At 43.4% G+C, this 24424-nt stretch overlaps 1 protein-coding gene across 1 annotated transcript in view; it reads left to right on the top strand.

Moving 5' to 3' along the window:
* Positions 1–24424, top strand: part of CACNA1C (calcium voltage-gated channel subunit alpha1 C) — a 562571-nt gene that overhangs the window by 217932 nt on the left and 320215 nt on the right. Inside the window, 1 exon segment of the mRNA XM_044281366.1 lies at positions 1755–1860. Within this exon segment, the coding sequence (XP_044137301.1) occupies positions 1755–1860 (106 nt within the window).

The raw sequence follows: 24424 nt of genomic DNA, 5'->3' as shown, positions 1-24424 counted from the left end.
CTTTCCAGCAAGGGTCTTCTTTCTTTTTTTCATGTTGTTATTTAGATTTAAAAAAAGTGATTTTTCAGTTATGCTAATGAACCTTCAAGGTGCCCAGAGGGGCGTTATTCCTCTCCTCTAGAGCCCAGTAACGCCCCCCTGCAGTGTCCAGCCAGCCTTTATTACAAGCCCAGCACGCCTCCTCATAAATAAATTTCCTCCCACAGCCGAGCCGAATGGCGCCCCCCCCCCCCTCCGCTTCGTCATATAATTTATTCAACAGACGAACCTTGCTTCATCCTTTCTTGCGCATGAAATCTCGCGCAGCTGCAGTATCACCGACTGCCTGGGCCTGTCTGATCCTATGGCTCCTGAGGGCAACAGCCTCAATAGTGTCACTGGGCATGCACCGAGCCCAGTGACGTAATCAGAGCGCTGTTGCCTCAGGAGCCGTAGGATCGGACAGGCGCAGGCAGTCAGCGATACTGCGGCTGCGCGAGATTTCATGTGCAAGAAAGGATGAAGCTAGATTCGTATGTTCAATAAATTATAAGACGTAGCGGAGGGGGCGGCGCCGTTCAGCTCGGCTGTGAGAGGAAATTTATTTATGAGAAGGCGTGCTTGGGCTTGAAACTAAGGCGGGCTGGGCACTGCAGGGGGGCGTTACTGGGCTCTAGAGGAGAGGAATAACGCCCCCCTGGGCACCTTGAAGGTTCATTAGCATAACCGAAAAATCACTTTTTTATCTAAATGACAACATGAAAAAAAGAAAGAAGACCCTTGCTGGAAAGAAGGTAGTTTATTGAACATTGCAATGGTAACAGCTTAATATGCTAAAACCTGATGACCGATTCCCTTTAAAGGGGTTATCCCATGACTAATGTGAAAAAGGACATCATATACGGTACTACATGGTAATCTCTTTCTAACAACCCTAGAACCAGCCCTGTACCTCACATGGATCCAGAGATCTCCCCATTCATTGCTCTTCTAGATTTATATCCAACTGACAGTAGAAGGGGAGTGTCTTTTCTGCTGCAGCTCAGGGGGCGTGTCCATAGTCTACCTATCACAGCTCAGGAGGCAGTTCAAGGATGAAACTGAGCATGTGCGGCCATCTCAGTGAGCAGGACAAAGAACTAATTAACAAAAAACAAACAGCAGGTGGCGCTATACAGATAATACATTTTTTATTACATGCAATTACAAAAGTATTCAGATCCATTTGCTGGTTTTAAAACTGTAGAACATTTTTCGTGGGACAACCCCTTTAAGTACACATGACTGAAACCATACAATATGGAGGAAAGACAAAATGGCAGGCAAAGATGGCTTTATCAGGGATAACTTGACACAACCATTATACCCCTTTAAACGGCAAGTGCCTTGGCTGCAGTCTCCTAGGAAAGAAAATGGCTGTCCGTTTACAGCGTCCTCACTCATAGGCTGAATATATCTACATCAAAGGTTAGATTCCATTCAGCAATAACATCCAGAGCCGCTTTTAAAATTCTGCTGGTTGCCCTGGGAAACAGACTGCAGTTTGGCTCCACCCCCTGTAACCTCACTCACTTCTGTCATCTCACCCCTCACAAGGCACTGCTACCTGACGGAATTCTTCATTTAGCTTTAAATGTGAGCAGAAAAGAACAAAGAAATCATGTGACTCAAGTGAAGTATTTATACAGTTGCTGATGATTTCATGTAGGTTTTAACTACGGAATGCTCCTTTAAAATCTGACTTCCACTCTGTTTCCTTAACCCTTAACCTCCAGACCCTTTGAAATCATAATTTTACTCACTATCTTTGCCAACTGCGTGGCCTTAGCTGTGTATATTCCCTTCCCGGAGGATGACTCCAATGCCACCAACTCCAACTTGGTAAGTGCCACTGAGGTTTTTTATTTCTTGCTTCCATGGCTGAAATGTACTGGCATTTTTAAGGAGCGCGGATCATATGATAACGGCATATGTTCAGATTTCCCAATTTTGTATTAATCTCTTGTCACAATGGGACCGATGTATGCCATCTTTCCATGTGAAGTTCATTTAAATACGATGTATTTCTATCAGTTATTTCAGTCTTCGGTAGAGTTCTGACTAGTAACAGGAAGTCCCCGGCCCGACAATCTCTACAGACATTTACATCTATATGTGTGACCGATATCAGCCGCTGCTCTTATAATGTTTCTGTACTTATGTAAGCTCCAGACTGTCTCATGTTTCATATAAATGAAGTGTAATCATTGCATAGTTGATCTAAATCTTCTTGTATATAGTGATATGGAGCATGCTGGTATAACCTGGGCATCTTCTGTATATAATTATATATGTACAGCTGGTATAAGTTATACATCTTCTTGTATATAGTGATATGGAGCATGCTGGTATAACCTGGGCATCTCCTGTATACGTGTATAATTATATATGTACAGCTGGTATAAGTTATACATCTTCTTGTATATAGTGATATGGACCATGCTGGTATAACCTGGGCATCTTCTGTATATAATTATATATGTACAGCTGGTATAAGTTATACATCTTCTTGTATATAGTGATATGGAGCATGCTGGTATAACCTGGGCATCTTCTGTATATAATTATATATGTACAGCTGGTATAAGTTATACATCTTCTTGTATATAGTGATATGGACCATGCTGGTATAACCTGGGCATCTCCTGTATACGTGTATAATTATATATGTACAGCTGGTATAAGTTATACATCTTCTTGTATATAGTTATATGGAGCATGCTGGTATAACCTGGGCATCTCCTGTATACGTGTATAATTATATATGTACAGCTGGTATACGTTATACATCTTCTTGTATATAGTGATATGGACCATGCTGGTATAACCTGTGCATCTTCTGTATATAATTATATATTATGTATAGATTATATAAATTATACATCTACTTGTATATAGTGATATGGACCATGCTGGTATAACCTTGGCATCTCCTGTATAATATATATATATATATATATATATATACAGCTGGTATAAGTTATACATCTTCTAGTATATAGTGATATGGAGCATGCTGGTATAACCTGGGCATCTTCTGTATATAATAATATATGTACAGCTGGTATAAGTTATACATCTTCTAGTATATAGTGATATGGAGCATGCTGGTATAACATGGGCATCTTCTGTATATCATTATATATGTACAGCTGGTATAAGTTATACATCTTCTTGTATATAGTGATATGGAGCATGCTGGTATAACCTGAGCATCTTCTGTATATCATTATATATGTACAGCTGGTATAAGTTATACATCTTCTAGTATATAGTTATATGGACCATGCTGGTATAACCTGGGTATCATCTGTATATAATTGTATATGTACAGCTGGTATAAGTTATACATCTTCTAGTATATAGTGATATGAAGCATGCTGGTATAACCTGGGCATCTTCTGTATATAATTATATATGTACAGCTGGTATAAGTTATATATATTTTTGTATATAGTGATATGGAGCATACTGGTATAACCTGGGTATCATCTGTATATAATTGTATATGTACAGCTGGTATAAGTTATACATCTTCTAGTATATAGTGATATGAAGCATGCTGGTATAACCTGGGCATCTTCTGTATATAATTATATATGTACAGCTGGTATAAGTTATATATATTTTTGTATATAGTGATATGGAGCATACTGGTATAACCTGGGTATCATCTGTATATAATTGTATATGTACAGCTGGTATAAGTTATACATCTTCTTGTATATAGTGATATGGAGCATGCTGGTATAACCTGGGCATCTGCTGTATATAATTATATATGCACAGCTGGTATAAGTTATACATCTTCTTGTATATAGTGATATGGAGCATGCTGGTATAACCTGGGCATCTACTGTATGTAATTATATATGTACAGCTGGTATAAGTTATACATCTTCTAGTATATAGTGATATGGACCATGCTGGTATAACCTGGGCATCTCCTGTATACGTGTATAATTATATATGTACAGCTGGTATAAGTTATACATCTTCTTGTATATAGTGATATGGACCATGCTGGTATAACCTGGGCATCTTCTGTATATAATTATATATGTACAACTGGTATAAGTTATATATCTTCTTGTATATAGTGACATGGGGCATGCTGGTATAACCTGGGCATCTTCTGTATATAATTATATATGTACAACTGGTATAAGTTATATATCTTCTTGTATATAGTGACATGGGGCATGCTGGTATAACCTGGGTATCTTCTGTATATAATTATATGTAGAGCTGGTATAAGTGATATATCTTCTTGTATATAGCGTTATGGAGCATGCTGGTATAACATGGTATATGATCATTATATGTTCACCAGGTACAATATATTCCGTTTTATACGCTGTGTACAGTGATATAGAAATAGGTGCCGGAACTAGACAGCATTCCAGGGGTGCACTACCCGCGGCCCGTAGATCCGCGGTTTGTGGCTCCCATCCTGCTGCTGGTCGAAAAAAACCAGCATGTTCTCGTTTCACCCATTCTCAATGGTTGCCCTACCAGGGATCTAGGGAGGCCTCTCTGATTTCTGCGCACTGTGCCGCAATCCACATTACCTCTGGCAGTTAGGGACATGAATAGGGGTATGCTGGTATAATAGTTATCCACATAGAGGTGATAACCCTTATCCAGCAGTGGGTGCAGTAAGTCCCACACAATCTTCCTACTAACTCCTAGGATGGGGGGGGGGCATTCTGGGGGTTCTATCCGGAAATCCTTCCCTTCGTAAATGCAGAACTTGTGGGTGTACCCGGAGCTATTCTCACAAAGTTTGGATATCTTTATGCCACACCTTTCCCGTTTGCTAGGCAGGTACTGGCGGAATCTAATACTCCCTTTGAAGAGTAAAAGGGACTCATCTGACATTTTTATCGGGGTTGAACACCTCAGCAAACTTGGTGTTAAAGTGGTCAATGACAGATCTAATCTTGAACAGATGGTCAAATGTCGGGTCATTTTGGGGTGGGCACTGTGAATTGTCATTGTAGTGTAGGAATTTCTTAATTGACTCAAATCGCTTCCAGGTCATGGTCTTACTGTAAATTGGAGTCTGGTAGAAAATGTCCGAACTCCAATATTGTCTAACGTTTGGCTTTTTTCCAATGCCCATATGCGGCACAAGTCCCCAAAACTTCATCATCTCTGCTGCACTTACTGGGGTCCAACCTAGGGGTCTAGCGTATGGCGATGTAGGGTTCTGATCAATGAATTGTTGGGTGTATAAGGGTACTTTCACATTTGCGTTGTTTGATTCCGGCAGGCAGTTCCGTTGCCTGAACTGCCTGCCTGATCAGGCAAACTGTATGCATCAGTCAAAATGACAGAACTGTAGAAATCCTGATGCATCCTGAACGGATTACTCTCCATTCAGAATGCATGGGGATATGCCTGATCAGTTCTTTTCCGGTATAGAGCCCCTGTGATGGAAATCTATGCCGGAAAAGAAAAACGCTAATGTGAAAGTACCCTTAATTGGTTTGGGCCACCATTAAATTTACAAAATATTCAGAGAAAAAGATTTAGAAAAAATCTGCATTCTGGAGCTGCCCTCAAAATCCGGAATTTAGGGGTGATAATCGTCAGGGGGTGGGCTCCATATGGGCTCACTCTGGGGGGCTACTTCCGCTGCTACCCTGGGGCGCCTTCTAGAGGGTCCCTCATCAGCGGATAATGATGATGAGGTGGTAGAGGAGTAGAGGAAAGTGGCATCCTCTTCTCCTTCACTGGCAGACTCAGTATCGGTGTATGCCTCTTCAGCTAAGTTTACTCGTTGGGATGGACGGGACGATTTTATTTTATTGGGGTGTGACGTGTGAAATGTGGAAACCTTTATTTAGTGTGAGGGGTGTGTATGTAGTGTTTTCACACGTGAAGGGGCTTGTAATAAATTTGAAATATAGAGAAAAGGAGTAGAGAAAAAAAGGTAAAAAAATTAAAAAATTGCAGGATGCACACACGCACAAAGATGTTGCATGTGTGCAAAAATCTACACTAACACTACCTAACTAAAATTGAATTCTATATACATACACTCTATGTATATGGAGATTTATATAGTGTACATATATATATATATATATATATATATATATATAATTTTTTTTTTTTTTTAACTAACTACACGAAAAAATAAAAAATAAAATCTGCACTCTAAACTGAGCAGACCGTTTAGAAAAATGGATGTTTCTGATCAGCGCTCAGTAGGTGCAGGACGCACACATGCACAGATATTATATGCGTGAAAAAAATCTACACTAACACTAACTCAAATTAATTGAGCACAAAAGCGACCAGTAAAAAAACTGGGACATACTCTTTATATCAGCTAAATTTTCCTAACCTGATATCCAAAATCCTGAAGGATTTAGACAGGTGACAAAGTCGGGATGATGTCACTTAATTAGAATGATGTGTATATCCAAATTATTATACCCCCTCCAGACTGTCCCACTGGTCTTATGTCATGCAGACATACAATTGTTGGAGAGTAGATTTATTAGATTCATTTGGAACGGCAAAAGATCAAGAATTTAACTGGAGAAGCTAACGTTTCCCGACGTATGGGGTTATAACTTAACATGTATTAATCGTCATATCCTTGACTGGATTAACAATACCTCATATTATTCAAATCTAAAACTGGAACAACAACTGGCCAGACCAGAAAATTTAGTGGCCCTACTACACACCAAAATATCGGGACTCCTGCCCCCTATTAAGAGATCCTTAGTTCTCAGAGATACCATAATTACATGGAAAGTAATTAGGAAGCATTTTTGCCTACCATATCAATTCTCTAAGCAACTCCCCTTGACAAACAATCCAGCCTTTGAGCCTGGAAGAAATAGTAAGATCTTCAGCCATTGGGTGAGCAAAGGAGTTAGAAAAATGGGAGACTTATTTCATGATAAAGAACCATGATGGGCAACATTGCCCGAGGTAGAAAAGAAAAGAGTGGTCCCAACTATTTCCCCTACTTACAGGTTAGGAATTACGGTAGAAGCTTAGTCAGAGACATGACTCGGGAGCGGTCTCCTAATGATTATATAAAGCAATAATAAATGAGAACTGGAGGGAAACTCATATTAAAAAATTACACCACACAATTTATGCATTTGACCTCCCCAGGTCTCCTGGGAAACCAGATAGGCTAATAGCATGTCCCAGATGTACACTATCAAATTCTGACTTGTATCACGGCCTATGGAGCTGCCCAAAAGTGTAGTATTGGATGCAAGTGGGACACATACTAAATAAAGTCATCAGATTCCAAGGAGTTATTACACCATCCTTAGCTATCCTACGTGTAGAGGAGGATGTGAATGAGGATGGAAATAGGGGCAGGGGGAATAGGGGTCTTCCCCCAATAGGACACAAGTTGCTGATGATAGCTAAAAGATCTCTGATGGCACAGTGGCTGACCTCGGTTATTCCGGACATGGATGTAGGTAGTGGTTGGGCAACTCAGGCATATCTTTCATCTCGAATGGCTTGACTCTCTCAAACAACCAGAGATACTTGGAAAAACATGGAAACAATTTATGTTAGAATACGTCTTGTGTTCGGAATACCCGAGGCTTTTGGGACCCTTTAAACTTTTGACCTGGTACTTGTTAGAAGATCTGAAAGGCACCCTGGGGAAACTAAAGGTTAGTTAGTCCCTTGGTGCTGAGAAAAACGATCGTATAGGGAAAATCAATAGAAACGTAATAGGATGATATCTTTGAAAAGAGATAGGCTTGTGGGGTGGCCTATGAGGGGTAATTTTGAGGGGTGAGGGGTAATTCTGGATTTGTTATACCCAAATGAAGAGCACACATTGTGTTGACTATTGGATCACTTTATTTGTGTATTAATGTACATCTATTTGGAATTAAAAAGAAATAAAAAGATGTTTAGAAAAAAAGGTACTTATTGGTGCTCAGGGCTGCAAAACGCATGCAAGCTGACGTTTGATGCGTCCGTGCAGACACTGCAGTATAAAAATGTATTGCAGATACAGAAAAAAGAACACTATCTAAAAATCAACTTACTGTATATATATACAATGAACAAAAATATGAACGCAACACTTTCGGTTTTGCTCCCATTTTTCATGCGCTAAACTCAAAGATCTGAAACATTTTCTACATACACAAAAGACCCATCACTCTCAAATATCGTTCACAAATCTGTCTAAATCTGTGTAAGTCAGCACTTCTCCTTTGCCGAGATAATCCATACCACCTCACAGGTGTGGCATATCAAGGTGCTAATTAGACAGCATGAATATTGCACAGGTGTGCCTTAGACTGCCCACAATAAAAGGCCACTCTGAAATGTGCAGTTTGATCAAACAGCACAATGCCACAGATGTCGCAACGTTTGAGGGAGCATGACTGCAGGAATGTCTACCAGAGCTGTTGCCCGTGCAATGAATGTCCATTTCTCTACCATAAGCCGTCTCCAAAGGCGTTTCAGATAATTTAGCAGTACATCCAACCGACCTCACAACCGCAGACTACGTGTTACCATACCAGCCCAGCTGGCCCCTGATAGAACAGTACTATCCTTGTCATTTTAATGGATCTGCAAAAAGAATGGAAGGTACTCTGTATGGCCCCTTTCACACGAGCGAGTTTTCCGCGCGGGTGCAATGCGTGACGTGAACGCATAGCACCCGCACTGAATCCTGACCCATTCATTTCAATGGGTCTGTGTACATGAGCGGTGATTTTCACGCATCAATTCTGCGTTGTGTAAAAATCGCAGCATGTTCTATATTCTGCGTTTTTCACGCAGACCTGGCCCTATAGAAGTGAATGGGGCTGCGTGAAAAACGCATTGCATCCGCAAGCAAGTGCGGGTGCGATGCGTTTTTCACTGATGGTTGCTAAGAGATGTTGTTTGTAAACCTTCAGTTTTTTATCACGCTCGTGAAAAACGCATCAAAACGCATTGCACCCGCGCGGAAAAAACTGAACAACTGAACGCAATCACAGATAAAACTGACTGAACTTGCTTGCAAAATAGTGCGAGTTTCACTGAACGCACCCTGAACGCATCCGGACCTAATCCGTCACGCTCGTGTGAAAGGGGCCAATGCCTTTCCGTATTTTTGTTCCGTTCAAAGATAGAACATTTCCTATTATTGTCCGCATAACGGACAAGGCTAGTACTGTTCTATCAAGGGCCAGCTGTTCCGTTCCGCAAAAAACGGAATGCACATGGATGTCATCCTGAAAAAGCCATACGGTTGTGTGCAAGAGGCCTTATGGAGCACTCAATGAGCACTATGCAGTGAATAGTGGAAGCTGCTACGCTGCTTCCTCCATTGGACTTGGCTATCACGTGATTGTTGGGTGTCTTGTGGGCGGAGCAGAGCTGGGCTGCAGGATCAGCTCGGGCTTGTACAAAGCCCCCACAAGAAGCTGTTTTCCTGTGTTACTGGGGCTCCTTTATATGTACCAGTTACAGAGGAAATACAGTAGTGCAAAATACAAAATAAAGTGTCAGTGTTTCCAGAAGAGTTTCAATTAACTCTTGGGGGGACATATTAAACAAGAATAAATAATAATAATTTAAATAAACAAATAATAGAAAAAAATTTAATGAAAAGGTGCACAATAAAAGTGTCAGTGTCCCCCAGAGTTGTTTTTTTATGATCTCATGGGGACATATTATGTAGCAAAAATATATAAAAAATAAATAAATAAATGATAAAAAATTATAAACTACTGTACATGTAAAAGAAAAAAGATAAAATTGCCCATACCAACCAAAACCATCAGCATGAAACTATAAATATTATATATCAAAATGACCGACACAAAACAGGAAACTTATTTTAATACAATTAATTTTGGTGTCAATTTGCATATTTTAAGAATAAGAGGCCATAGTTTAAAAAAAACAACAACTTTTTAACAATGTTTTGCACAGTTTTCCTCAAATAAAGCTAAAAAATATATGAAAATATATTTGTTACGTAAAAAAATAAGTTGCAAAAGTTATTTCGGTAGTCCAACAAATAAAAAAGTTACAGCCACTAAACCATGACATGAGTTAAATCTCAAAAAAGTGTCTGATTGTTAAGGCCTGATCATTAAAGGTTAACCAGTGAGCGCTTTCCCTGCTAGTAAGGGAAAGTGCTTACTGGTTATTGCAAGGCACCGGTAACATAGATATAACTTATAATTGGGGGCAGGAGGTGGTGATAACCAATGAGCACTGTCCTCTGCAGTGAAGGAAAGCGCTCATTTATGTATAGGAGGCAGGATGGATGGAAATGTACACTGATAACTGGCCCGTATAATTGTGCTGCCGGTCAGCTGATAAACAGTAATCACTCTTTTGTCGGCTGATTTGCATCTTTCATCATAATGAAAGATGTGCGATTGTCGTAAGCACATCTCGCTGTGTAATCAGGAATGGACTGCTCATAAGGGAGGAATGACTGTGGTAGCAATCATTCCTCCCCATTCACTTTGCACCAGCCTGTGTAATAGGCCAATGCAAATGAAAGTCGACTTTTTTTTTTGTGGCCCCTTGAAATGGAGCAATGTGTTAATGTTCCCCCAGACCAAAAAACATTGTGTACCCCTGGTCTATTCTGTAGTCAACGCAGCTAGTTACTGCAGTGCTGTTTCCATTGAAGTGAATGGGGGCAGCACTGTATTAACCAGTTGTGACCACTGCTTTGTAGTTCCAGTGTCTATCTATCTATCTGGTGTCGAAGCTACTCCCATACAGCTGGGTGTGAAAGGTCTTGAACACTCTCCGAAGTAATATTAATGGCCTATCCGGAGGATAGCTCAACAGTTGTTAAGTCCTGAAAAAACCCTTTAACTCCTTCCTTGTGCAGTACCCCAGAGCAGAGGGTATCTGCAAATGGTTTGTAATTTAATGTATTGTATTGTTATGTATTGCTATGTAATGTGTACCCAGTACAGCTGTGTATGGATGGCACAGCCAGGGTTAACAATCTTGGCTTAGCACTTGTAGGAGGTTAGGTGTGGACTGGTTCAGAGAGAGAGGAAGCTGTTCCTTATGCTGCCTCCCAGGGGCGTTGCTAGGGTCTGAAAACATCCGGGGCACAAGCCCATTGTATCACGCCCCTGTGAAGCCACGCCCCCATAACCCCTTTCAGCAGTCCTCCCTTCACAGTAGTTATTAAGCCCTTTCAGCAGTCCCCCCTTCAGTGAATGGAGGACTGCTGAAAGTGGTTAATAACTACTGTGAAGGGCCTAGCCGTCTGGGCAACCCAACAGATCATCCCCTCAGTAATCCGTATCCTGCAGTAACTTAACTTTAAATCAGCGCATATCTCATTACTATCTTGACTTAGACACTCAGCTCCAGTAACAGGCAGTGCGGGCGGCGTTCACTCACTGACGTCACGGCCTGCACCGCCTAGTGGGAGGAGCAGGCGCGTGACGTCAGTGAGCGAGCGCCGCCAGCACTGCATGTTTCTGGAGCTGAGTGTGTAAGATAGTAATGAGATCATAAGCGTTGTTTTAAAGTTCAGTTACTGCAGGATACGGATTAGGATGGCGGGGCTGCGCAGCGCAGGAGAGTCAGAGCGGCCGACCCTGACAGCCAGGGGCATAGCTAGAACTGACTGGGCCCCACAGCAAAATTTTGTATGGGGCCCCCCCTCCATGACTATCCTGGCATCCTATATGTGCATATGTAAGGGAGAGTTCACATGACATTTTTGCCATCCGTTTAATGTTTACGTTGGAAAATGGGATACAAAAGTGCAGCACATTACGCTTTGTATCCTGCAAAGTCTGTTAAAAATTTTTTTATACATTAACGTAATATTTTTTTTTGATGGTGTCAGTCTGAGTCACCTGTTAACATATACATTTTATGTATACATTACCAGGGGTCAGCAACCTTCGGCACTCCAGCCTTTGCGAAACCACAATTCCCAGCATGTTCCATTAATTTCTATGGGAGTTATGCGAAGAGCAGAGCAATAATGCATGCTGGGAGTTGTAGTTTCACAACAGCTGGAGTGCCGTAGGTTGCCTACCCTGCATTAGACGAATGGCAAAACGTGATGTAAAACGTGATGGCCTTAGTGTGCCATGATAGTGCCAAGTGGCAAGCACTAGAGACAGAGAAGGGAGGTTGCATTGTACAGGGCACAGTATAGTATAGGGGGTACAGTACAGGGCACGGGGGGACGCACAGTGCAACATAGGGGTACAATGCAGCATAGGGGGCACACTAAAGGGCAGGGGTGACAGTACAGGGCAAGGGGGGACGCACAGTGCAGCATAGGGGTACAATGCAGCATAGGGGGCACACTAAAGAGCAGGGGGTACAGTACAGCATAGCAGGCGCAATACAGGGGGCACACACAGTGCAGCATAGGGGGCACAGTGCATTATAGGGGGTACAGTATAAGGCAGGAGGCACACACAGTGCAGCATAGGGGGCACAGTGCATTATAGGGGGTACAGTATAAGGCAGGGGGCACACACAGTGCAGCATAGGGGGGCACAGTGCATTTTAGGGGGTACAGTATAAGGCAGGGGGCACACACAGTGCAGCATAGGGGGCACAGTGCATTATAGGGGGTACAGTATAAGGCAGGGGTCACACAGTGCAGCATAGGGGGCACAGTGCATTATAGGGTGCACAGTACAGGGCAGGAGGCAAAATACAGCATATGTGGTATAGTACAGGGCAGGGGGTATACACAGTGCAGCATGGGGGGTACAGGGCAGGGGGCAGAATACAGCCACAACATGCACCTAGAAATGCTCCATTCACATGTCCTACCTCAGGAGTTGATAGTTCCTAGTGGGCAGAAGGACCTTTCATGATGTCAGGAGCACATGATCAGTCACATGAGTGGGCGGAGTCAGGCTCCGGGCTGTGCAGGAGATTGTGTGGAAATGACTGCCAGCATAACATTCGGGGCACTGGTCAAAACATCCGGGGCTCAAGCCCCGAATGTTTTGACCTAACAACGCCCCTGCTGCCTCCTCTCCGGGCTAAAGGAGAAAAGGAGAAAGACAAAGGAGAGAAGAGGAGAACTTAGAGTCCGCATGGCTGAACATTGGCATCAGTTAGGTAATCTGCTAGCAAAAGCTTTTCAGACCTTACTGCAGTGAAGGACACTGTTAAGACACCCTTCACACCTGGACATGACCTGTCCAGTCGTATCACTAAAACCCTGTATCCCTCAGTGGACACTACAGCCACCGTTGTACGCCATAGGTTCTGTTGGAAGAGACTTCAGACAGATAGAGAGGGCCATAACTCCTGTCCTTCCCTAATTCCATAGATCGCTATCTTGGAGATCAAGGGGAGTGTCTTTTCTGCTGCAGCTAAGGGGTGTGTCTATGCTCTCCCTATCACAGCTCAGGAGGCAGTTGAAGGATGAAACTGAGCATGTGCGGCCTTCTCAGTGAGCAGGACAAAGAAATAAGAAGAAAAAAACAGCAGGTGGCGCTATACAGATACATTTTATTGAATAACTCAGTGGCTATGCTAAATTTTTAATTACATGCAATTACAAAAGAATTCAGATCCAGATGCTGGTTTGACAACTGTAGAATGTTTTTCATCAGACAATCCCTTTAAGTAAAGACATTTATTCTTCTACCTATGGCCTGGTTTTCTGACTCCTGCACTATACGCTGGCCATTGTACTCTACACACCCTGCCTTGCACCCATACAAACACTTAACACCAAGGGTACCCGACTACCATCAGGCAAGAGCCCCAGAATCAGGGTGTGCCCAGAGGAAAAAATGGGTGCACCCGCCTTTCACTGCATTGGCCCTAGGGAGCATCGGTGTGAGGAAAGCCACTATGATTGACTGTACAGCCAGAGCCACTACCACTCCCATTCTCTGCTCCGGCTCCTCCTGGGCTCTTTGCATTTGCTGGTAAACATAGTGGCATCAGCTCTTTGAATGTGTCTGGTCACTGCTGGCGTAGCATTCACCTGTGGTAGAGATTATGTCAAATGTAGGAAAACAGCGTTTGAATTGAATCCATCGGAGCCGGATAATATTTCCAGTCACGCTCAGCGCTGATCAGAGGAGCTTAATACATTCAAAGGTGGCTGCCAGCGTCTGGAGATGAGTCACATGTTGTTATTCTGGGCTGAAAAGCTGAAATTCAAGCAAAATTCCAAATTATCCCAGTCAGAGATGGACGTGACAGTGACAAATTAGTGTCAGGTTAACCGTGTCTGCGCTGGATGAGACAGGGCAGCAGCCCTCCTGGCACTGTAAAGGTTAATCCTCCGATAACCTCACCCCTGGAGCATTGTGTCATTGTATCAGCGATCGATGCTGACAGGCTGGAGACGTTTCTGTGCGTGCGCTCCGGCAGGATACGGGCATCACGATGAACAAATATGTTTTCCACCCACGTTTCACATTTCTCAAATTAAACCCCCCTTTCCTGTATATTGTCCTTGGCCTCACAATGCCTGAGAGGTCATAGATATATAGCACATACTGTATATTACTTAGTTAGAGTGGTTTCACGCACAGCGTTGAGGAATAGTCACCCCCTAAATCAGGGGTGCACAACCTTTTCTGGTTGGGGGCCACATTGTCAACCTGAACAAATTCCAAGGGCCGAAAATAAACTTTAAAGGGGTATTATCAAGTGAAATACTATATTTATGGCATATTGAACATACAGTATATATTATATATGTCTAGTTACACTTCTAGTACTCCCATCTAATGGGACAATACATAAAAGAATCATGTGAGCAGCCACAAGACATAGACATACATGTCTGTTACCAGATGGCTGGGGGCCGCATAGAATGGTATTGAGGGCTGCATATGGCCCCCGGGCCGCAGGTTGTGCACCCCTGCCCTAAATGCTGTCTTCATGGTGGTAATATTCTGGTCCATAATACATTTCTAATCTCTCTTAAGATAAGTGGGCCCTAGAAGAGTTTGTTTACTGCATTGACAACTGCTCAAGGTGTTATATTTGTAGCCTTTCCGGTTCTCGTCTGATGGGACTTTCTTAAAGGGGTAATCCACTTTGCGATCTCCCTGATCTGTACGGGTTGAGCCACAAATAACTTTCCTGTTGATTGCTTCCTCTCTTGACTTGAGGTGCCTGGCTTGACACAGAGACAAGATCCTAGGGGTAATCCTATGGCTCTTCCTGTGGATATTTGCAGTCATGATCTGTGTGCTCTAAGACATGAGTTGGTCACATCAGGGCATCAGCCTTTGGCACTGCCTCTGGCCTTGTCTGCCAGGAAGCTATTTTCCTCCCCAGTTATCAAGACATTAAGGCTCAGATAAGCAAACTGCAATGACCTTTAATGGACTTCTGACAGCAGCAACAACAGAGATAGCAGCAGGCTTTTGTATTAGTGTCAACAAACATTTCTGCTTAACCCCCTCCCGACCAGCGCCGTAATAGTACGGCGCAGCGGGACGTGACTTGCCGCCCAGCGCCGTACTATTATGGCCCACTGTTCGGGCGGGTGCAGGAGCTGCGCCCGCCTGATCAGCTTTAGGGGACCGGCTGTTCCCTTTAGCCGGACCCCTGCTGTATGCGCTGGCATCGGTGAAAACACAGATGCCGACACATTAACCCCTTCTATGCCGCTGTCAGCACTGACCGCGACATAGAATGGGTTTGCTGCGGGTGAGGGAGCCGATCGAGTCCCCACGCTGCTGTGGCGGGAATCCGATGGGTTAGAAGGCAGCCCGGCATAGCTGCCCAATGCCTTGAACGGCATTGGGACCTGCCTTCTACGGGTGCCCAGGAGATTCAGCCTCAGGCCTGGTCTCCTAGGCAACCTCTTAGTGTATTACTCAGTGTCATACACTAACAGGCAATGCATTACAATACAGATGTATTGTAACGCATTGCAGAGGAAATCAGACCCCCCAAAGTTAAAGTCAGAAATAAAGTAAAAAAAAAGGTAAAAAACAGTGTTTTTAATAAAAAATAAAGTTTCAAGTAGAAAAAATAAAAAAATGCACCTTTTCCCCTGATTTTATAATAAAAAATTGAAAAAAAAAAACAAAAAAAACACATATTAGGTATCGCCACGTCCGTAACGACCGACTCTATAAATATATCACATGATCCACCCCGTCTGATAAACACCCCAAAAATTTAAAATGTAAACTGTGTCAATAAAAGCTATTTTTGTCACCTTACATTACAAAAAGTGCAACACCAAGCGATCAAAAAGGCGTATGTCCCACAAAATGACACCAATTAAACCGTCACCTTATCCTGCAAAAAATTAGCCCCTAAGAAAATCACAATTTATTTTTAACCTATAGCTCTCAGAGAATGGACACACTGAAATATGATTTTTTTTTTTTTTTTTTTGCTTCAAAACTGATATTATTGTGTGCTAAAGTGAAATAAATAAAAAAAAGTTGACATATTAGGTATTGCCGCATCCAGAACAACCTGCTCTATAAAAATACCACATAACCTAACCCTTCAGGTGAACACCGTAAAAAAAAAAAAATTGTCACCTTACATCACAAAAATTGCAACACCAAGCGATCAAAGCATATGCCCCCCAAAATAGCACTAATCAAACTGTCACCTGATCACGCAAAAAAGGAGACCCTAACTAAGACAATCAGTCAAAAAATAATAAAGCTATAGCTCTCATACTATGGAGACACTAAAACATAATTTTTTTGGTTTAAAAAATGCTATTATTGTGTAAAACTTAAATAAGAAAAAGTATACATATTAGGTATTGCCACGTCCATAACGATCTGCTCTATAACAATCGCATGACCTAACCCCTCAGGTGAACGCTGTAAAAATAAATAAAAACCGTGCCAAAAGTACACATTTTTTGGTCACCTTCCCCCATAAAGTGTAATAATGAATGATCAAAAAAATCATATGTACCCAAAAATTGTACCAATAAAAATGACAACTCTTCCTGCAAAAAACGAGCCCCTGCACAAGACGATTGGCAGAAAAATTTAATAAAATAAGGCGTTCAGAAAATGGAGACATAATAGAAACATAATTATTTTTTTCAAAAATGCTTTATTATGTAAAATTGAAACAAACAAAAAAAGTAGACATATTTGATATCATTGCGATATCATACAGCAATTAAAAATCATATGTACCCCAAAATAGTACCAATAAAACTGGCACCTTATCCCCTAGTTTCCAAAATGGGGTCACTTTTTGGGAGTTTCTACTGTAAGGGTGCATCAAGGGGGCTTAAAATGGGACATGGCATCTAAAAACCAAAATCTGCCTTCCAAAAACTATATGGCGTTCCTTTCCTACTGTGCCCTGCCATGTGCCCTTACATCAGTTTACGACAGAGGTGCACAACCTGCGGCCTGGGGGCCACATGCGGCCCTTGATGCCATTCTGTGTGGCCCCCAACCATCTGGTAACAGACATGTATGCCTATGTCTTGTGGCTGCTCACATGTATTTTTCATGTATTTCTCCCATTAGATGGGAGTCCTGGAAGTTTAACTAGACATTAATGGTATATAATGTGTGTTCAATATGCCATAAGTACAATATTTCAGTTGTTAATACACATTTAAATTTTTATTTCGGCCCTGGTCATTGGTTAAGTCTGGCAATGTGGCCCCCAACCAAGAAACGTTGTGCACCCCTGGTTTACGACCACATGTGGGGTGTTTCTGTAAATCGCAGAATCAGGTTAATAAATATTGTTTGGCTGTTAACCCTCTGTGTTAAAGAAAAAAATTGATTAAAATGGAAAATCTGCCAAAAAGTGAAATTTCGAAATTTCATCTCCATTTTCCTGTGATACAAACCGGATTCCAAAAAAGTAAAAAAGTTGGGAAACTATACAAATCGTGAATAAAAACTGAATGCAATGATGTGGAGGTGCCAACTTCTAATATTTTATTCAGAATAGAACATAAATCACGGAACAAAAGTTTAAACTGAGAAAATGTACCATTTTAAGGGAAAAATATGTTGAATCAGAATTTCATGGTGTCAACAAATCCACAAAAAGTTGGGACAAGGCCAACTGTGTGGCATCTCCCCTTCTTCTTACAACACTCAACAGACGTCTGGGGACCGAGGAGACCAGTTTCTCAAGTTTAGAAATAGGAATGCTCTCCCATTCTTGTCTAATACAGGCCTCTAACTGTTCAATCGTCTTGGGCCTTCTTTGTTGCCCCTTCCTCTTTATGATGCGCCAAATGTTCTCTATAGGTGATAGATCTGGACTGCAGACCGGCCATTTCAGTACCCGGATCCTTCTCCTACGCAGCCATGATGTTGTGATTGATGCAGAATGTGGTCTGGCATTATCTTGTTGAAAAATGCAGGGTCTTCCCTGAAAGAGATGACGTCTGGATGGGAGCATATGTTGTTCTAGAACCTGAATATATTTTTCTGCATTGATGGTGCCTTTCCAGACATGCAAGCTGCCCATGCCACACGCACTCATGCAACCCCATACCATCAGAGATGCAGGCTTCTGAACTGAGCGTTGATAACAACTTGGGTTGTCCTTGTCCACTTTGGTCCGGATGACATGGCGTCCCAGATTTCCAAAAAGAACTTCGAATCGTGACTCGTCTGACCCCAGAACAGTCTTCCATTTTGCCACACTCCATTTTAAATGATCCCTGGCCCAGTGAGAACGCCTGAGTTTGTGGATCTTGCTTAGAAATGGCTTCTTCTTTGCACTGTAGAGTTTCAGCTGGCAACGGCGGATGGCACGGTGGATTGTGTTCACTGACAATGGTTTCTGGAAGTATTCCTGAGCCCATTCTGTGATTTCCTTTACAGTAGCATTCCTGGTCGTGGTCCAGTGTCGTTTAAGGGCCCGGAGATCACGGGCATCCAGTATGGTTTTACGGCCTTGACCCTTACGCACAGAGATTGTTCCAGATTCTCTGAATCTTCGGATGATGTTATGCACAGTTGATGATGATAGATGCAAAGTCTTTGCAATTTTTCGCTGGGTAACACCTTTCTGATATTGCTCCACTATCTTTCTGCGCAACATTGTGGGAATTGGTGATCCTCTACCCATCTTGGCTTCTGAGAGACACTGCCACTCTGAGAAGCTCTTTTTATACCCAATCATGTTGCCAATTGACCTAATTAGTGTTAATTGGTCTTCCAGCTCTTCGTTATGCTCAAATTTACTTTTTCCAACCTCTTATTGCTACTTGTCCCAACTTTTTGGGGATTTGTTGACACTGTGAAAATTTGAATCAACGTATTTTTCCTTTAAAATGATACATTTACTTGGATTAAACGTTTGATCTGTCATCTACGTTCTATTACAAATAAAATATTGACATTTGCCATCTCCACATCATTGCATTCAGTTTTTATTCACAATTTGTTTAGTGTCCCAACTTTTTTGGAATCCGGTTTGTACTTGAGGAATACCTAAAGGGTTAACAAAGTTTGTAAAATCAGTTTTGAGTAACTTGAGGGGTGTAGTTTCTACAATAGGGTCATTTATGGGGGGTTTCCACTATGTAGGCCCCACAAAGTGACTTCAGACCTGAACTGGTCCTTAAAAAGTGGGTTTTGGAAATTTTCTTAAAAATTTAAAGAATTACTTCTAAAATTCTAAGCCCTCTAACGTCCTAAAAAAATAAAATGACATTTACAAAGTGATGCCAACATAAAGTAGACATATGGGAAATGTTAAGTAATAAATATTTTATGAGGTATCCCTTTCTGTTTTAAAAGCAGAGAAATAAGAATTTTACAAAATTTTGGGTAAATTTGGGAATTTTTCATAAATAAAGGTGAAATATAATAATTCAAATTTATGACTATCATGAAGTACAATGTGTCATGAGAAAACCGTCTCATAATGGCCTGGATAAATGAAAGTGTTCCAAAGTTATTACCACATAAAGTGACACATGTCGGATTTGCAAAAAATGGCCTGGGCAGGAAGGTAAAAACTGGCCCGGGGTAGAAAGGGATAAAGGGGACCTGTCACCAGTTTTATGCTGCCTGTAATGCTAAAAGCCCCCATATACATCACATGTGTTGTCAGCCGACAGTCTAATGTGTATGGATGCAGGGCTGGTGCAAGGATTTTTGCCGCCCTAGGCAAGATAAAAATTTACGCCCCCCCCCTTATCAGATCTGGAATTGCGGACCCGGATCCGCAATTCCGATCCTGAAAAAAATAGTACATGTCCTATTCTTGTCCCCAATAGCGGACAAGAATAGGCATATTCTCTTAGTGCTGGCAATGTGCGGTCCGCAAAATGCGGAACGCACATTGCCGCTGTCCGTGTTTTGTGGATCTGCAAAACACACACGGATGTGTGAATGGACCCTAAATGTGAGGTAAATTAGTTTCCAATGTAGTATTAATAATTAAACAATTAAATAATAAACATATTGCATTGTCTACTTACCACAGGACAATAAGATGATCTGGTCTCTGGCTACAGTCTGGCTCTTGGTCTGGCTCTGGGGACTCCCTTGTCACTCTCTCCCCCCTCCCTTGTCACTCTCTCCCCCCCTCCCTTGTCACGACCCCCCCCCCCCCTCCATTGTCACTCTCTTCTCCCCCCTCCCTTGTCACTCTCTCCCCCCCTCCCTTGTCACTCTCTCCCCCCTCTCTTGTCACTCTCTTCTCCCTCCCTCCCTTGTCACTGTCTTCTCCCTCCCTCCCTTGTCACTGTCTTCTCCCTCCCTCCCTCCCTTGTCACTCTCTTCTCCCCCCTCCCTTGTCACTCTCTTCTCCCTCCCTCCCTTGTCACTCTCTTCTCCCTCCCTCCCTTGTCACTCTCTTCTCCCTCCCGCCCTTGTCACTCTCTTCTCCCTCCCTCCTTTGTCACTCTCTTCTCCCTCCCATTCTCCCCCCCCTCCTTTGTCACTCTTTTCTCCCTCCCTCCCTTGTCACTCTCTTCTCCCCCCTCCCTTGTCACTCTCTTCTCCCTCCCTCCCTTGTCACTCTCTTCTCCCTCCCTCCCATTCTCCCCCCCTCCTTTGTCACTTTCTTCTCCCTTCCTTGTCACTCTCTTCTCCCCCCTCCCTTGTCACTCTCTTCTCCCTCCCTCCCTTGTCACTCTCTTCTCCCTCCCTCCCTTGTCACTCTCTTCTCCCCCCTCCCTTGTCACTCTCTTCTCCCTCCCTCCCTTGTCACTCTCTTCTCCCCCCTCCCTTGTCACTCTCTTCTCCCTCCCTCCCTTGTCACTCTCTTCTCCCTCCCTCCCTTGTCACTCTCATTCTCCCCCCTCCTTTGTCACTCTCTTCTCCCTCCCTCCCTTGTCACTCTCATTCTCCCCCCTCCTTTGTCACTCTCTTCTCCCCCCTCCCTTGTCACTCTCTTCTCCCCCCTCCCTTGTCACTCTCCTTCTACTCTACTCCCCCCCCCCCTTGTCACTCTCATTCTACTCCCCCCCTTGTCACTCTCATTCTACTCCCCCCCCTTGTCACTCTCATTCTACTCCCCCCCCTTGTCACTCTCATTCTACTCCCCCCTTGTCACTCTCATTCTACTCCCCCCCTTGTCACTCTCATTCTACTCCCCCCCTTGTCACTCTCATTCTACTCCCCCCCTTGTCACTCTCATTCTACTCCCCCCTTGTCACTCTCATTCTACTCCCCCCCCTTTTCACTCTCATTCTACTCCCCCCCTTGTCACTCTCATTCTACTCCCCCCTTGTCACTCTCATTCTACTCCCCCCCTTGTCACTATCATTCTACTCCCCCCCTTGTCACTCTCATTCTACTCCCCCCTTGTCACTCTCATTCTACTCCCCCCCTTGTCACTCTCATTCTACTCCCCCCCTTGTCACTCTCATTCTACTCCCCCCTCCCTTGTCACTCTCATTCTACTCCCCCCCCTGTCACTCTCATTCTACTCCCCCCCCCTCCTGTCACTCTCATTTCCTCCCCCTTGTCACCTCTAATGGAGCGTGGCGCGGTACAGGAGCTTTTGTTTCCTGTACCCGGCCGGACTGACAGGAAGTGCTCACTTAGTGTGCACTTCCTTTCAGTCCGGCCGGGTACAGGAAACAAATGCTCCTGTACCCCGGACCGAACAGAGCTCAGCCACGCTACATTAACAACACAGCAGTCAGCAGGCGCAGGCAGGCTGCGCAGCACTGAGCCGGCCGCTCAGGCGGCGCAGCATGTGGGGCGCCGCCGGCCGGCCGCCCGAACCTACATAACCAATTTTTTTTTTACCTCGACAGGCGCCCCCTGCTAAATGGCGCCCTAGGCGACTGCCTAAGTCGCCTTACTGGTGGCGCCGGCCCTGTATGGATGAAATCGGGGGACACAAGGATTGGGCAAACTGAATATTTGGTGCCCTATCCTTTTGTTCTCCTCTCTCCCCATTGATACAGCGGCAGCTGTAGTAAACGTATATGTCTATGGGGGAGGTGGGCGTTATTGAATGTGTACGCCACAGGCTGATGAGTCCTGATATTCATGAGCTCCTGGCCCTCCCCGCCTATCTGCCACTGATTGACAGATTTTTTCCTGCTGAAATCAGTGCAGGTGGGCAGGGAGAGGCTGGAGCTGATGAATATCAGGACTCATTGGCAAGTGTTGAAGCTGTTCATAACAAGTTTTTAGCAAAAAGTAAGCCGGGTTATTGTTAAGGCAATCCGTCACTAGTTTATGATACCCTTAGTTAGGACACCATAAAACATGTGACAGATTCCCTTTAATGATCTGATTTTCTACTGGTGAATTTTGTCAGAGAATATTTTAAGGATCTGATTGGCAGCTGGTTGGTTCATTCCTTAGAATATGTTAAAGGGGTTTTCCAGGACTAACATATTGATGAGCTATCCATAGGATAGGTCATCAATATCAGATAGGTGGGTGTTGTGGCACCCTCACAATCAGATGTTAGCAGCAGCTGCTGTTCAGAAAGTAAGCAGTATATAGTGCGGGAGCACCACAGCTCCATACACTGCGTATTGGTAGTTCGCGGGTACTGCAGCATAGCTCCTATTTCAGTGAATGGGAGCTAAGTTGCAGTACCGCAGAATGGCCACACAGTGTACGGATGCTAGGTGGCGGATCCCCACTGATCTGACATTGATAACCAGTCCTATGGATGGATCATCAATATGTTGGTTCTGGAAAACTCCTTTAACCACTTGCTGACCAACCATTAACTATACGGTATATATCCAGATTAGCATATATCTCTGCATGGGGTTTTAAAACATAAATGCAGAGATCACAGGTGCATGCTAACCATACAGTTGCGGGAGGCGGGAACCCACCGTCAGTGACAGAAGGGCAGGAAATTTTTTAACATGCCTGACTTCCCCATCGATCGATACACTGTGCTCAACTAGCTTTGTGTATAGAGATCAGGAAGTGGCCAAGCCATTTCCGGCCCCGGTCCCAGCAGCCATGTAATCACGGGGGGGGGGGGGGGGGGGGGTCTGTGAGAGCTGCTGAGGGGGGCCAGCAATACCACAGTGCAGCACAAAATACCACAGCCATGGCGCAGTATTCAATTGTATCACTGTTCTTAGGATGGTGATGTTCCCCATGTAACTGGGGTTACTACAGTATATCATCCCCTGTTACAGGAAAAATCTGCAATAAAAAAAGTAAAGTTAAATGTCCTGTAAAGGTCTTGTATGACCTTATGGGGGGGACAAAGTGTAAAAATAAATAAAGATAAAAAAATAAAATAAAACGCTGTTGCACGCTTCAAGTCCCACTACCAATAACCCATACAACCCATATATCGACTGTTATGGAAAGGGAACATAAGAAAAAGTTGCACGTTGTGCTGTTAAACAAAAATGTAAAAACCTGAAAAAGTTTGGAATCTAATTGACTGTTGGCAAATGCCTTTCAGACTGAGGAAGCTACCTTGTTCTGTAGTGGTTACAGCTTATAGAACCCTGCAGTTACTTTTAGAAACATCAGTACAGATAGTGCCCTATATTATAATAGTACCCCAATTTCGCCTAAGACGATAATAGTGCCTAAATGGTGCTCCACACAGTAGAAGTGCCCTTCTTTGTGCTCCACACAGGAATATTGCCCTCTTTTGGAAACCTCCTGACCTACACACTAAATGTGTTCATAGGGTTACACAGCCCATAAGAGGCCAAAAAAGTGTCCCTGTGCCCTCCATCTGTAGCAACTGCCATCTGTAGGAAATGAACATGAAATAAATAGAGACTCAGACCAGACCCCAAAATACGTACAGACACGAACTCTGAAATAAATAGACCCCAATAGACCCCAAACCAGACCCCTGGCTACAGACCCCAGGCCAGACTCCCTAAATAAATGCAGACCCAAAACCTCCAAATAAATACAAACCTTAAGGGTCCATTCACACGTCTGTGTGTGTTTTGCGGATCCGCAAAACACGGACATCGGCGATGTGCGTTCTGCATTTTGCAGACCGCACATCGCCGGCACTTAATAGAAAATGC

This window comes from Bufo gargarizans, chromosome 2 (assembly GCF_014858855.1).
Source record: "Bufo gargarizans isolate SCDJY-AF-19 chromosome 2, ASM1485885v1, whole genome shotgun sequence".
Classification (NCBI taxonomy): Eukaryota; Metazoa; Chordata; class Amphibia; order Anura; family Bufonidae; genus Bufo; species Bufo gargarizans.
The sequence above is the reverse complement of the archived record's forward strand: the minus strand, read 5'-3'. Positions and strand labels throughout refer to the sequence as shown.